Genomic DNA, 17,076 nt, shown 5'->3' with positions numbered 1-17,076 from the left:
GAGCTCCATTGTATGGATATACTAGTTAATTTGCTCTATGCCTGTGATGGTTCATTTTGTGTGTCAACTTGGCTAGGTTATAGTGTCCAGTTGTTTGATGAAACACCAGCCTAGTTGTTGCTACTAAGGTATTTTTTAGATATAATTAACATATACCAACAGTTGACTTAAAGCAGAATATCCTCAATAACGTTGGTGGGTGGCATCCATTCAGTTGAAGACTCCAACTTTTTTCCCAAGGAAAAAGGGATTCTGCCTCCGAACAGCAACAGTTTCGTCTCTCTGGAGAACCCTCATACAGATTTTGGTAAAGGGAAGTGAGGTTCTGCTGTAACAAATAACCTAAATATGGGACCTGGAGGGTGTCATGCTAAGTGAAATAAGTCCGACAGAAAAAGACAATCCCTTATATTACTTATATGCAAAGTCTAAAAAACAAAACCAACCAACCAAAACAGAAACAGACTCCTAAATTACAAAGAACAAACTAGTGATCGCCAAAGCAGAGTGGGTGGGGGATGGGCAACGTAGTGAAAGGCATTAAGAGGTACACATTTCCAGTTATAAAGTAAGCCACGGGGACGAAAAATCAATAGGGAATATAACCAACATTGTAATAACTTTGTATGTTGACGGATGGTAACTACACTTACTATGGTGAGCATTTTGTAATGTATAGAATTGTTCAGGGGTGCCTGGGTAGCTCAGTCGGTTAAGCACCCGACTTTGGCTCAGGTCATGATCTCACGGTTCCTGGGTTCGAGCCCCACGTCGGGCTCTGTGCTGACAGCTCAGAGCCTGGAGCCTGCTTCTGATTCTGTGTCTCCCTCTCTCTGTGGCCCTCCCCCACTCATGCCAGGTCTCTGTCTCTCTTAAGAATAAAAAAAAAAATATTAAAAAAAAAGAATTGTTCAATCACCATGTTGTACACCTGAAACTAATATAATATGTTGGGGTGCCTGGATGGCTCAGTTGGTAGAGCATGTGACCCTTTATCTCAGAGCTGTGAGTTCAAGCCCCACATTGGGCATGGAGCCTACTTTAAACATTTTTTAATTAAAAAAATATTTTTTATGTCAACTATACTTCAATTTAAACAATTTTAACAAAAATATAGGAATAGCTTTAGAATTAGGGAATGGGTAGAGGATGGGGGAATTCTGAGATGCAGGATAGAAAAAGCCTAGAATGCCCTGAAGAGTCTGTTGATAGAAACATAGACATTAAATGTGATTGTGGTGAGGCTCAGAGGGAAATGAGGATGATGTTATCAGAAACTATAGGAAAGGTGATCCCTGCTATAAAGTGGCAGAGGATTTGGCTGAATTGTGTTCTGTTTGGGTGGAAAATAGAACTTGGAAGCAATGAAGTTGGATATTTAGCAAAGGTTGAAGGTGTGGCCTGGCTTCTTCTTGCTGCTGTTAAAACATGAGAGGAAAAAGATAAATTGAAGAAGGAATTGTGAAGCAAAAAGGAAGAGGGAAGAATTACTTGAGGGCAGCTCAGAGGCCCCCCAGAAGGGACAGGCCCAGGGTGCAAATCTGAGTCTATGGACCACCTCACCTTGTTGGTAGTGAGAGGTCAGTGTCACCACCCACTGGGCTCCTCAGGACAGAGCGTGGAGACAGTGACCATTATTCTCAAGTCTTAAAATCTAGTGGAACTTGCTCTGCTAGGTTTCATACTTGCTTGGGACCAACGTCCCCTTTTCCCTTCTGACGTCTCTCTTCTGGAATGGCAATGTCCATCCTCTGCCTGTCCCATTGTGCTCTGGAAAGCAGATCACTAGTCTGGCTTTGGAGGTTCCCACATGCAAAGGAATCTTGCTCCAGCATGAATCGTACCCCGGGTCTTCCCCATGACTGATTTGGGTGATTTAGATGATGAGATTTGAGTTGGTGGGGTTTAGATGAAATACTGTGCTTAGACGTGATGCTAGAATGATGAAGACTTTGGGGGATGCTGGGATTGGCTGGATGGATTTTGCATGTGGGGAGGATACACATTTTTAGGGGCCACTGGGCAGACTGTAATGGGTTTGTGTCCACTCCCACCCAACCCCCCACAAAAAGATAGTTTGAAGTCCTTGGGGCGCCTGGGTGGCTCAGTTGGTTAAGCATCCGACTTCGGCTCAGGTCATGATCACACGGTTTGTGGGTTCGAGCCCCACATCGGGTTCTGTGCTGACAGCTCAGAGCCTGGAGCCTGTTTCAGATTCTGTGTTTCCCTTTCTCTCTGCCCCTCCCCCACTCTTGCTCTGTCTCAAAAATAATTAAAAAAAAAATTTTTTTTGAAGTCCTAATCTCCAGTACTTCACAATGTGACCTTGTACAGAAACAGGATCTTTACAAAAGGGAGTCAAGTTAAAACAAGGGCATTAGGGTGGACCCTAATCCAGTAGGACCAGTGCCCTTCCAAAAGAGGGAAGCACGCACTGAGGGAGGACATCACAGGAAGATAGAAGCCAAGGAATGCCTGGGGCTACCAGAAGCTAGGGAGAGGCAAGGAAAGCTTCTCCTACAGGTTTCAGAGGCAGACTGGCGCTGCTCACACCGATTCCAGACTTCTAGCCTCCAGAGCAGACACCACACATCTGTCACCCACTCTGTGATAGTTTGTTACAATAGCCCCTATGTTGGGACATGTAGAAGCTCAATTAGGAGCTTTTATAGACAAATCTTAGTCCATCTGCAACCATTTCCACAGGATTCATTCTTAGAGAATTGCTGAGCGAGAGGATATTCAAGATTCTGAGGTTTTTGACTTGCATCACTAAGTTGCCTCTATATGAAGGTATTAATGTAAACAATCCCAATACTGCGGGAGTGTCCATTCCTTACACTCTGGTAGTAAGCTTTGTTTTTGTTTTTAATCACTGTTAATTTCTGATTTCAATAACTGAAGTGTCCATTAAAAGGCATGCCAGAGCATGTTGGGTAGGACATTACAGATATATCCAGGAAAGATTTATTGCAGTGTTTTCCAGGTTAGTCTGTGGCTGGCGTCCTGGAGAGCGATCGCTCAGGCAAAGGAGGGACAACTGAGAACACACTGTGTCCAAGAACAGACCTGGACAAATCAATCACAGTGGAAATAAATATCAGCTTTATTAACACTCAAAGTGCCATTCATTTATATTCATTCCAAAGTCCAGAAGGTTACTCAGAGTAAGCCTTTGCACCACAATCTTTCAAGAAATGAACTAACATGTAAGAAAAAGCAATTTTCATTGTGCTAATTATTGCAGGCCTTCATGCACGAGAAATCTAAACAAAGATGTGAGCCAACAATATACAAATTTCCATATAAACAAAGTCATTGATCACTAACAAAATATAAACATGGTCTCTTTCACATTAGATTTAAAAAAAAAGCTATTTACCAGCAAGAAAAAATAAGTACATAAAAATTGTAAAACTCAGAAATTTTATACATTTTTACAAGCACAATTTCAAATGAACAACACAAAGTCAAAATGTGCATGAAATGTGGCACACACCACACTATATCTGGCTTCTGGTAGGGTTTCTAATCATACCGGCTCCTTGTAACATAATACGCTTAGTGACATTCAACTTCAACAGTGGACTTTATTCCTAATACAAATAATTTTTACGTGGTACCGCATATTAAAAACAAGGCTTTCCTTAAGTACAACAACATTGTCAGATTGGAAATTTAACTTCCAATTCTTTTTCTGCCAGTTACTTAAAATACACAGTACAGTCTAAAAACCACAACGATGTATGTTCGAACTTTTCTAAACCAATTTATAGTCAATTACAGAGGATCACAATATGTCAATGTACTGTTTTATAAATGTGGTCTGACTTTGCCCAGTAAGAGAAAAACTAAAAGTTTAAATCTTTAGGGTAGAATATAGGAAATATTCAAAAACAACGGGACAGGCCAACAGCAATTGGAGCTATAAAAAATCTTGACATCTCTTCAAGACAATTTAGTTTCTCACATTTTTTCATAGCTTTGAGAATTCAAAGGCCATTTTAGTGGGCAGTGTGTTCTTGCTACTGCCTTAAAACCTCTTTTTCCTCTTAATTTGCATTTCACAGAATTCTCAAAAGAGAATTCAATGCCCTTCCTTGCAAGAGTATTTTAATTGATATCTAAGTAAATTTGCATCCAATTCTGGAAATACAAATACATTTTAAATGGTTAAAAACAAAATTAAAAAAATATTTTTGATCAGCCAGCTGAAAATATATTCATATAGTAAATAATCTCTCAGAAAGCTTTTATATATATTTAATTATCCTAACTAAACAGTACCCTTATAAAACAAGTTCATAAAAATGTAGAAATAAAATGAAAATAAGAAATTACTGGGATATATACATGTGCCTACAGACAGAAAAGGACATCTCCACACATCCCCTGATACGCAGAGTTACAAGCACACTTTCAACTTAGTCATGATTTTAGAATACATATAAAATCAGAAAGTGATGTTGAACTCCTGAGTTCTCCAACAAATATAGAACCATAGATAAGTATACTTTGTAAAAGCAAGAAAGTCCATGTAAGTCAGTAAGAGCAGTGCAGTTACTGATGGCTACATCTTGAAAGAAGTTAGAACAAAAAGACACAGACAGTAGTTCAATGCACGCATTCATGACACTCATACACCCAGCAACAATTATTGGTCAGAGTAGTAAATCAGTGTACAAATTAAACATTTCCAAAAATGTGCAAAAGTCAACTTTGATAGGAAAAAAACACCTTTGTACATAATTATAAACTGCCCAGCATTCAACTGAGATTAAAAACGTTTACAGAGAGAAACTAATAGATTAAATATAGACAATTTAATGGCTACATTAAAAAATGTACATTAGGTCAAAGGGTAAATTTACAAATTGATGATCATAGTTTGCAACAATTAAAAGTTTATTCTCAAATTTATCCAAGTTTACTTTTATTTACAATGATATTTGAATAAAAAGAACCATGTGAAATGTAAGAGATGTCAGACATTAAAAGTATTTTTGGTATTAACTCTTATAATATTTTAGAATGCAGGCTAGTAAATTTTAAAACCAATAGCAATAGAAAAAATGTAAACCTTTTACTTACTAATTAAGATTGTATTACAAACAACTGTTTGTTTTTAAAGAAGTATTCTTATCTGTAGACACTGTACTTGCACTTGAACAGGGTATATTGCAAGGGTTTGGCCCACTTTCCTTTGCCCATAAGCCTTTCCAGCTCAAATGTTTCCACTAGTCCTCTCTTCTTATTCCAGGTGGAAAAGTCTTTGGAAAAATTAGAATATGTCAAATCCATTTTGGAGCCTAAGTATCTAATAGAGCTTAAGATGGGACTCTGTTACTTCTCTCTCCCCTCCAAGTAATACATATGCTAAAATCACCACTAGTTACATGTTTTGTCTTTTATTTCTAAAAAAATGTAAATGAACACAAAAGTGCTTTTCAGTAGAGTCACAAACTTTACTGTTCTCAACTGGCATAGAGAGACTCAGAAATCCTTCTTTGGGGATGAATTCTGCACATATACTGGAGAGCAGGCTCTTCCTTATGTTCCAAAATGTCTATGGCACAAAGCAGACGTCAGCCCATAACCTACTTTTCTTCACAGCTTTCCTAAAATGCCCCTCAAGTCAAACACAAGTTCATAAATGTTAAGACACTAGGAAGAAAGTATGCCACCAACCTGAGGCATCATATGTCAACATATATGTATATGCATCTATGGTCAAATAACAATAAGATTGGCACATGTACAAGCTCAAGTTTGTAATGTTTATATAGTTCCATAATAGTTGAAATAAGTCCTGTATGTCTAAATGCAAATACTGAGCACCTGTCTTTTTACTTGAAGGATATATTGAGATACAAATTCTACAAGTACCTGCTTTATCAGGATTACACTATTAGCTTACAGGTGGGCAGAAGTAACAGTGATCATCATTTTGGCTATGTGTGCAGGGAATATAAAAGCTTTGGTTTAAAGTGATTCTGATAATACAGGTTGTGAATACAAACAAGGAGTCATCAGGCATAGGGAATAACAGTACTCACTGACTTGATGCCTTTGCTGTTAACAGAAATATCACACTATCAATTAAAAACGCATAATCATGAAAATTACAAAGAATTACATATGAGACTGTATACAGGTAACAAATAAAAATGCACTTTTTTTTTTTTTTAGCTATGACTCCTCCCTCAACTTTCTGAGACAGAACCCTGTCTGCCCTACCACCAAGAGAAGATTCTCTGGACTCCCCTGAGAGCGCATTATCATCTACAGCTCTGAAAGGGGAGTACAGAGAGATGGTTGGCCCTGATACTTTCCGTCCCTATTATGGCATCCTGTCCAGACCACGGCAGAAGTCAAAGCAACGCTAAAGCAACCATGAAGTAGGAACAGTGGCTTCACAGCACGCTTTCCCAGCCAACCAAAAAGAGGTATAAGACAATTTCCTTTTGAGTACTTGGTAAACTAAGGAAGCTTGTTTTCATAATGTCTGGAAGAATTTCTATTCCAAAGAGCTCATGAAGAACTATGCAAAATCAATTATTTTCTATTTCAGAATTCTACATAAGCTCACTATTATACACACACAAATTCAATTTTAATCTACTTTTACCAACCAAGAGCTTGGCAATTTACAATAAATATCTGTATTAAACAATCCCTTGTACTAGCTACCTGTGGAAAACGTGCTGGCGTTCCTACCTGAAGACAATCACTCTCATCCACATCAGTAGGTCTTACACATTTAGTTGTTCTTCTAAGAACAAAGACTGATCTAGGTGAACATTCATACCTTTCCTTCCTGGCCCTGCTCCAACTCCCACACACACACACACACACACACACACACACACACACACACACAGTCTCTCTCTTCACAGAAAAGTTAAGATAGAGTTTTTAGTCCAAATGTTAATTACAAAGTAAGGATCAGAACTGCTATCCCTGGATTCCTTGCGCATTGCCCTAAGTCTCATTGCCTTAATATTTGTAAACCATTTAAATGACCTCTTTAGGGCAAAATTAACCATATTAGCCCTGCTATGAAAATCATCACTGAACCATGACGATATACAAAGAATTTGGACAGTGCCAATGTGACTGACAAATTACCAACCTGCAGAAACATTTACTGTGTCTCTTTAGAATTAGAATACCTCTTTCTATCCTTCTTGTAGGTATTCACGTCTACTGGAAACTGCACTCTGTCACAGACTAACGCTAATGTTTCTCTAACATATATAGATGTAAAATATGTACATATATAGATGTAAAATAAAAAGAGGTAGAAAAGGGTAGGAGGAAGCAGGCATTAAGAAAGTTTTAAGGGTCGATATGTAGCCCTAAGGCCAAATGAACTCTTGAAGCCTACTGATTTTGGAAAAACCTTCATTTCGGTGGGTAACTTGAATTATTATTGATATAAAATAAAATTAAGGCATACAGAGAAAAAGGCACTACCAAAAATGAACAATTAAATTGCTTTTCATTAATGCTTAGTCAATCTTAAAATTCAAATAAATATGAACATTACATCTGTAAAAAGGCCAAACTTAATATAAAACAATGATGTCTCAAACCACTGTCCCGATCCCAGCATATGTAACACTGCTGGCAGAATTCAGTTTCTATCAAATGTTCTGGGCATTTTAACAATTTAGACTAAAAAAAAATTATTTTCTCATTAAAAGAAAAAGTGTGTGTGTGGGGGAAACGTATGGAATTTATGCCCCTCATCACTGGAATTGAGTAGGGGCTGAACTTTTATCTAAGAGGAAGTCCTGAGAGAGAGGCTGCCTGACCCTGGGGGAGGAGGGTCCCTCCAATTTGGGGATACTTTTAATTTCTGTTAATGACATTTTAATTTATAACAGCCAGATTACCCAAAATTGCTTCCCTCTCATTTCATAAAAAACAATACCATTTTAAAGCATCACTGCTGGGGGCACCTGGGTGGCTTAGTTGGTTAAGCGTCAAACTCTTGATTTCCAACTCTTGATTTCAACCTAGGTCACGATCTCAAGGTTTGTGAGTTCCAGCCCCACAATGGGCTCTGTACTGATAGTGCAGAGCCCACTTGGGATGTTCGCTCTCTTCTCTCTCTGCCCCTCTCCCACTCTCTCTCAAAACAAATAAATAAATATTTAAAGAAAAAAGAATTTTAAAAAATCAATGCTAAATTTTCAGAGTTAGGGTATGCCATAAAATAAGAATCCGTTTGCCCATGTTTCCTCCTAGACTGTGACCTACTTAAAGAGAAGTTAATCTAGTACCTGACATAATAAACCACAATTATTGAATAAGCAGGTGAAAAAGACTCACCCTCCAGAAAAGAAATTGATAGATTCCTGTATTTGACACAGGTGACTGTGTATCAAGCTAGTGGTCTCTGGACCCCAAATGAAACCACTGGCATAGAACTCTGCTGTGGGTCAAAGACTTTGCATCTGACGAACATCTTGGCTTCTGCACCCAAGCTTGGTCATCCCTATAACCATCCAGATTTGATTTTCTTAGTGTCTTCATGTATCTTAAAACAACTCCATCTCAGAAGTACTACAGACCACACCTAACATATGTAAGAGCTAAAGCAGCAGAGAGCTATTAATGAAATAATTCCACCTTTTTCATGGACTTTCTACTGGGAATAAGATAAAGCCTCCCTCAAGTGAAAGCCAATTCAATTTACTCTGAAGTAAGTTTTCATGTTCTTTCATATTTCAGTCTATGCATTAACATTCCAATCTCATATAAATTATGTAAGGTTGACTGCCTTTGAGAACTTTCTAAGGCATTTTCAAGTTAGAAACATGTTTTGTAAATGAGAAAAATTGAAAAATTTTCAAGATATTCATACTGAAAATTTCAAAGTCTGTATACTTTTAAGTACATTTTAAGGAATTACCATCAAAATTTCCATTAGTCGTTGTGATATTTTTCAACCCTTTTATTCAGTACAGTTTGTTTGCAATGTAAAAGATCTTATATTTGGTCCAAACCTAAGTCATGCCATTTTGAATCTCTCAAGGCCTACGTAGAAAGATATTTCCTGAAAAGCACATATAAGACTGCTAGTGAATCTTCTCCAGCACCAAAAAGTCTGCCGCGATCAAAGCAGAGCACATTTTAAAGGCACAAAGTCAGCAGTCTGGCCATTTTCCAGCCTCAGCAAAGAAACATTACAGTATAGAAGAATCAGTTGTGCATTTAAAAAATAAAATACACTGAGTCATCCTTAAAAGTTCAAATTCCATTTGTTGATCCATACCATTATTAGAAAGAAAAAATTGGGAGTGTTATATTTAACTGCCCCTAATAGAGGGGGGGTTTCTTTTCAAAGTTGTTTTTTTTTTTTTTTAATTTACTTTTGGTCTTTCACACCTCATCCCATTCAAGCTTTTTTGTTCTAGTAGTTTCTGTATAATATATTAACTTTTATTGTGGTTTTGGTACCTTTACAACTTGTTTGAAATAAATTCACATCACATTTTATATAATAATTCTGTAAACTATTAGTCTATTTAAAGTCTTTACATAAAGAACAATACTTTCCCATGTTTTTCTTATAAAACAAAGGTCTTCAGCAGTGTTAAAGCAATGATTTCTTTTCAGGTGAATTTATTCTCTATGGCACTTAGAGAAGAAAAAAGAGACTGAAGAAAGCAAATGATTTTGCTATGGGTTTCACAGTCCCCCAAGATTTCTCTCTAAAGAGCATCTGTCTCATATTCTACACCGCTGGTTACCCTGACAGACCAAAAATGAGCCCAAAGGAAATCAAGACCGCACAAAACAAAGGAATGAAGGAAAAGCCCACTGGTCCAGATACCATCTTGCTCAAGCAGAAGAGATGCCTTCACTCATAAAAGATAAAGAAATTATAATAGATCCACATCCTTGGTTACTTTGTCTATAGCACAAGATTCGGCAGTTGGTTTTCCAGGGGGAGGGGCCACTAATTCATATTCTTCCTTGTAAGCTGCTTCCTTTGATTATGAGGGTATAGGAGAAACTTTGACAAGCATATTTGTGCTTTGACTTTTTCTCAGACTAGCTAGTGATATTTCAAATATTCCTACGGAAAATGCCAGATAGGACCTTGATACAGGAGACCAAGATCTACCTATCTTCAGAAACAAAGCACTTTACAAGAGTCCCTCGAAAGCGTATGTTTAAGCAGAAAATAAAGTACCAGAGCTCCTATAAACCCTATGACAGGAATCACATTTAGGCCCTCCAGAAAGACTACTATTTTCTAACCTTTAAAAATAAAGTACTTAGCACTTGCTTTAATGTGCCGAAAAAAATGCAAGTCGCCGAATTACTGATGTTACTGATATTTTTCAGTGGCGTAAGTCCATTGGAGCTACTGGGAGATTCCCAGCTGCCTCTTTCCACTGGACGCCCTTGCTTTTAGTGGATATGTTGCACCTGAAATACCTTAAACCTTTCTATAAAGTAGTTAATACCCTTTTTTGATATGCTTTTCTTTTCTCACAATTATGAACAGACTTTTGAGGAAAGAAGATATACAGGTGGCTGGGTTTCACAGGCTCCCTGTTTAAATTCATTTTGTTTCTACAACAGAAATTACTGACTTTGGTGTAACATGCAGCTGGGAAGGAAAGGACTGCTATCTGATGTTTGCTGAGATCGTCCGCCCTTGACTTAAAGTAGTGGTATCTGCTCTTGTAAAACCCTCAGTATGCACTGTGCATCACTTCCACTCTGAAATTTACTTTTTGCAAGGACCCTGCTCTGTAAATGCTGTTTTCAGTTTATAACTGGGGCTGGTCTTTGCATCAGGGTTCTCACCTTCGGCACTTTTGACATTTTGGGCAGGATAATGCTTACTTAGGGAACGGGGCTGCTGCACTTGCACAGTGTACTTTGGCAGCATCCTCAGCCTTGGGACACCAGATGCCATTAACATCCTCTAGTTTTGACAGGAAAGGTCATCTCCAGGCACTGCCAAGTGGAAAGCAAAATTAACCCCATCTGACACTTGAGAACCACTATTTTACATGGTAACTATTTTTTGGTGTTTTAGTATTCTGTGATCCCAAGAACGAGGATCTTATCTCATGACACTAGCTTGAACACATGATACTCCAAGTTAAACTCTTAGTTCTCAAAGAATGTTATCTATGGGGAATCAGGAGCTAGAAATAGGAGATACAGTATACATGATTTTGATCATTTCTCTTTTCCCTTAATATTAGGACTATCTACCTTCAGTAAAGAACATAGTTGAAAACATACTAAACAATATTTCTTCTTTTTCATTATTTCTATTGACTGGCAAATGCGGTTTCTTCTGCTCACACGCTGATATAGAGCAATCTCTTTTTGCCTTTTAATTTGGATTTGCTCACTGACTTCCCATATCTGCTTTAAACTAAAATAGTACCTTTTTTTTTTTTTTAAGCAGAAAGCTATCCTTCAAGGTTTATAAGATTCCAGTAACATGGATCTATTATAGTGTATTTGCTTATTATACTGGTTAGGATTAACAAATAAACATACCTCTTAGAGATTCATATTTTCTATCAAGATTCCTACTGAGCAAAAAGCTTGGTAGACAGAGGTTAGGATCTAAAGAATACAGATAATAGGAAGGAACCTATATTCTTTAAGTTGAGTACCTACCCTAAACTCAAGTTTAGGGCTCAACCTCACAAATGAGGATCTATTTTAAATACTATCACTAAAAACTACAAATCATACATCATTTTCTTCTTGTTTTCCATGTCTCCCCGTCACCACCAATCTGTCAGTGACACAGGGAAAGACTCTACAATCTTTAGGTATTCTAAATGATTTGTTTGTACTAAAAAGAGCGACTATGTACTAAAGTGCTTTATCTCTCTGAACCACATCAGTACATTATAAAAAATAAAAAAAAAAAAAGGAGTTTCAAGTTCTTAAAAGGGAAAAAAAAAGATTAAATATAAAAAATTTAGGTTACTATTATTATTAAACAAATTTAACCAAGAATCAAGAGAAATACTTTCCCTCTTGTCTTTTTTTCTCCCCATCTCTCTTTTTTATAAAAAAGAAAAGTGCAGTCAGAGAGAAGGTGAATGAATTGATGGGAGCTGGGTAGAGGCACAGTAGAGGTCACTGGCTGCTAGTGATAATGCACAAACATGTGCCTTAACAGTTCATCAGCTGAAGGTCTCAGTTTGGCCTCTATAAAGATCCGCTTGAGGAAATCTCGAGTATAGTCTGAGACATGAGGTGGCAGTTTTGGGTTTGTTGGCTGAGTGGCGATTTTAAAGATGGCAGCCATAGCTTCAAATTCTGCCCAAGGAGGCTTTTCAGTTAGCATTTCCACCACAGTACAGCCCACACTCCTAGAAAAAAAATTATACAAACAGCATCATCATGAAGGTAAGCCACTTAACTACATGAGGAACAGGACTGAAGTCTATATACATTTAAATACAACTTGATTTCAAGTTTAAAGTTTCACTGAAGGATTATAATTATATAAAACTAAAATTTAAACATCAATGAAAATAAACCACAATTTAAGGGTTAATTCAAAATGGTTAGACAGAGAACATTATTCATTTTATAATTTTTGCTTGATATTATATAATTCTCTAACCTGATATTAGGTATAATTTTTTCTCTTACAAAGAACATAAACACTAGAAATTCTGTTTGCCTTAAGGGGTACATGGGTGGCTCAGTCAGTTAAGCGTTGGACTTTGGTTCGGGTTATGATCTCGCAGTTTGTGAGGTTGAGTCCTGCATCAGACTGTGCTGACAGCTCAGAGCCTAGAGCCTGCTTTGGATTGTATGCCCCCCTCCCTCTCTCACTTTCTCTGCTCCTCCGTCACTTGTGCTCTCTCTTTCTCTCTCTCAAAAATAAATAAACATTAAAAAATTTTTAATAGAAATTGAAAGATTTTTTAAAAAAAAGAGGGGCGCCTGGGTGGCTCAGTCGGTTAAGTGTCCGACTTCAGCTCAGGTCATAATCACATGGTTTGTGGGTTTGAGCCCCACGTCGGGCTCTGTGCTGACAGCTAGCTCAGAGCCTGGAGTCTGCTTCAGATTCTGTATCTCCTTCTCTCTCTGACCCTCCCCTGCTCATGGTGTCTTTCTCTCTTTCAGAAATAAATTTAAAAAATTAAAAAAAAATTTTTTTTAAAAGAAAGAAATTGTTTGCTTTTAGGTACCTAAAATGAATACTCTATTAAACGCTTTTCTGGGTGAGAAATAGAAAATAACCATTTTATGTTCTAATTTAAAATTATTAAAAAGTTAAAGATTAACTGAATTATAAGATAGTAGCAAAAAAGATTAATAATAAAATGAAGAGAGTTTTCTAATGCTGAAATTTGCTTTAGATGAAATCCTTCCTAAAGAAAGGAAGACAAGTTCAAGAACCCCTTTGTTTACTTATTAAGCCACAAAGAGGCAAAATTAAAATGACAGTAATCCTTGTAAACCTGACATCCAATTTAAAAGTACAAGACATCATTTAAATCTGGTTCAGTAATTTCTATTTTAGGTGGAATTATGTAAGAAGGCAAGTGTTTTCAGGCAAACCTGGCATGGAAACCTACCAGATGTCTGCCTTTCTGCCATAGCCTTCTCCGCTAATGACTTCAGGGCTCATCCAATAAGGTGTGCCTGTGACAGACTTCATCCCTGTCCCTGAAAGACAGATGGTTTGAAGGCGTTTGCTGGCCCCAAAATCTCCCAGTTTGACGTTGCCTGTTGAATCTCGCAGAATATTTGCACCTAAAAATACAAAAACATCCTCAATTCATTATCTTTATTGGCTGTTTAGAATTAAAAAAAAAAAACAAACAATGGTAGAGAATTACTTAGTAGACTCTTCAATCTGTCTCCAGGATTAGGCTGCTTTTCGTCTTCCGAGCAGTACCAGGCACAACGCCTGTCACACAGCCAGGGCTCGTTAAGGACTCACCGCACAAACACTGAAATCTTAGAGTCAGCTGTGTGCGCTTCAGGACCCAAGAAGGTTCTCCCACTGACAAGGACTGGAGTGTGTGGGAGGCGGGATGACAAGGAAAAAGGGGAAAAGAGCTAAGAATGTGAAGCTCAGAGAAGGATACAGAAAGCTACAGCAGGCTCTTGGCCCCAGTTTCTCTGGAACAAAGCGAGAAGCCCATGCTACAGCTTCTTTCCCTCAAAGCCAGATTCTCAAGGACTTCCTGTGGGCATTCATAATCAACAACTTCTAGCACTTTCCCCACTACTATAATTTAATGTTATAGTTTAAAGTTATATTACATTTTACAGTTTTTCTTAGTAGTTACTGGGTTTTGTTTTATACTAGTTTTATTTCTCAATTTCTCTATATGTTTTAAGTCTCTTCTAAGTTAGCTCTGAGCTGTTCTAAAGTTTCATTTCCTTTTATAATAAACTTTTACTTGTATTTACTATAACTTGACCTTACTCAGGGGGCATGAGGTAGTGTTTGCTGAGTTCCACACTGAGAGTTACTTCCCCCCTTTCCATACTGCACTCTTTGGAAGAAGCCCACTATGCACAGCCCACAATTAAGGTGCAAGGATCTATGCTCAAGGTGGAGCAGCTACAATAAATTATTCGTAATTATTCTGCATGGGGCATTTGTCTCCTCTCTCCCATTTATTCCTTCAACCCTTCATTTATATTAGTATGAACACATGGATATTTATTTTATACTCTGAGTTATAATCAAATAGGGTACCATTTTTGTGCTCAAGTTATCCCAGCTCTGGCCATTGGAAGCTCTCTGTATTGGCTCCTGTGTCCCTTGGCCATACCCTGAATCACTGTGTTCTTGTTTGTTTTGGGTTTTGTGGCTTTTTAAAAGCATTTTCTTACTTTCTGGCACTAAAAGGTGCTCGCGGCTCAACTCGGGTCTTTTCCTGCACCAGTCCTAGAATCAGTCATTCCTCCAAGTTACTTTTAGTGGAGAATGATATCAGCAATCAAGATCTAGGTGCTATGTTTATTTTTTATTCTTTTTCCCTTTATCATTTTTTAAATTCAATCTTTCTTCGGGGATTGTAAATCTGGTTTCAGTCTTATATAAATTATTTCTATTCTCGTTTTTAGTTTCTTTAATACACATGGTTTTTTGTTGTTAATTTTTTTAAATGTCTGTTTATTTTTGAGAGAGAAAGAGAGACAGAGCACAAGCAGGGAAGGGGCAGAGAGAGAGGGAGACACAGAATCTGAAGCAGGCTTCAGGCTTTTAGCTGTCAGCACAGAGCCTGATGCAGGGCTCAAACTAACAAACCAGGAGATCATGATCTGATCTGAATGAGATCATGACCTGAGCTGGCTCAGATCATGACCTGAGCCAAAGCTGGATACTTAACCAACTGAACCACCTAACTGTGTCCTATAACATGTTCTTAAATGAGCAATTTGTTATAATAACATATCTGTTTTAAGCTTTACTTCAATTCTCATTTTTAAGTCTTCCATTACCTTAACTATATTTTATATTAAAAAAAACCTCCTTATTTGTCCTTTTATCCTTTTTTTTAATGGCCTCTAAGAAGGAGGGTGAATAGTGAAGAAAATATGCACTATAGAAGAGAGAGAATTAAAGTGTACATCCCCCATCATGGACTTCTGTACTTGTGTTTCTGCTCTCCCAGCAAATCCCAACCTAGTCAACGATGGCTCCCCAAAGCCTCTCTCCAGGGAAGGGTCCAGGATCCGTTCTCTGCATGACATGAGACTAAGCGTGCTATAAGGATACCAGTGATCCTCAAAAACAGCACCCTGCCTTATATTTAACATCTCCCGTCATCCAAAACTCGCAGAAAGATTCTGTCAAAAAAGCCACTGCCTATAAAATATTTATCCAGAGGAAGGACAACAAAGAAGCCGGCTTTCACAGTCAATGAGATGGGAAGGAACAGTCACGGGCAAGCCACAGAGTGGGAGAGCCATGGAGTCATCACTGACAGCGAACCAATGCCCATTCATATGAATGGCTGAGGAGAAAATGTGTAGCCAAATATCAAAATAACTTTCTAGGGGTGCCTGGGTGGCTCAGTCAGTTAAACGTCAGACTTCGGCTTAGGTCATGATCTCATGGTTTGTGGGGTTGAGCCCCATGTCGGGCTCTTAGCTGACAGCTCAGGACCTGGAGCCTGCTTCAGATTCTGTGTCTCCCTCTCTCTCTGCCCCTCTCCACCTCAAGCACTCTCTCGGTCTCAAAAATTAAAAAAAACATTAAAAAAAAACAAACCTAATTTTTTAAAGCTAATTTTCACATTAGAAGTAAGCGTTTAAAGAGACTTTTCAAACACACAAAAGTATACAGAATAATACAGTACCCACAATCTTTCCCCACGATACATACTGCTACCTACTCCCTCTCATATTACCTGAGGCAAATTCAACACATCATGATCAACAATTTAGTACCTATCTTTAAAATATAAACTCTCATCACACCTAAGAGAATGGACAATAACTCCTTAATATTATTAAATATAAGCTATTTTTAACATAAAAAAATCAGAATCCAAATAAGATCCATACATTGAGACTCACTGATCTTTTAAGTCTTTCCTAATCTGAAGTTCCCTCCAACCTCTTTTTTTTCGTTTGTAATTTAGAACAATGTAAGTTGTTTGCCTATAGCTTTCTTATGGTCCAAATTTTGCTGACTCCATCCCAAGGAGTCATTTAACATATTCATCTGTGCTATATGTGTTCTATAATTTGGTAGCTGAATCTAGGGGCTTGATCAGATTCAGGGGTTTTTTTTTTTGACAAAACTACCTACCTGGATGATGATGTATTATCCTACAAATAGGAAGTATATGATGCTGGAGTGTGTTTTAGTGACATCAGCAACTGTTCATATTTAGTGCTTACATCTATTATTTCCTTAGTGGTTGTAAAATGGTACTATTCTATTATTATTTTTCCATTTGTTAGCCAACATACTTCTATAACGGTGTTTCCTTTCATCCACTATTTGGTCCTCTGTAGCACAGTTTGTAACAGAGAAGCAGAATAAAGGAACCCTATTATGAAATAAGAAGTTGGTTCCTAGCAACAATGATC

General features: G+C 37.7%; 1 protein-coding gene across 1 annotated transcript in view; it reads right to left on the bottom strand.

Annotated features, from left to right (window-relative positions):
• Positions 1-3,082: 3,082 nt before the first annotated feature.
• The window catches only part of MAP3K2 (mitogen-activated protein kinase kinase kinase 2), a 43,598-nt gene continuing 29,604 nt past the window's right edge, over positions 3,083-17,076 (bottom strand). Inside the window, exons 15-16 of the mRNA XM_077766758.1 lie at positions 13,593-13,770; positions 3,083-12,371 (exon numbers count right to left, since the gene is read on the bottom strand). Coding sequence (XP_077622884.1) covers positions 12,146-12,371; positions 13,593-13,770 — 404 coding nt within the window. The 3' untranslated portion in view covers positions 3,083-12,145. The remainder of the gene's footprint in view (positions 12,372-13,592; positions 13,771-17,076) is intronic.

This window comes from Crocuta crocuta, unplaced genomic scaffold, assembly GCF_008692635.1.
Source record: "Crocuta crocuta isolate KB4526 unplaced genomic scaffold, BGI_CrCroc_1.0 scaffold5, whole genome shotgun sequence".
In the NCBI taxonomy this organism is placed as follows: Eukaryota; Metazoa; Chordata; class Mammalia; order Carnivora; family Hyaenidae; genus Crocuta; species Crocuta crocuta.
Note: the sequence above shows the minus strand (reverse complement) of the source record. Positions and strands in the feature narration are given on the sequence as shown.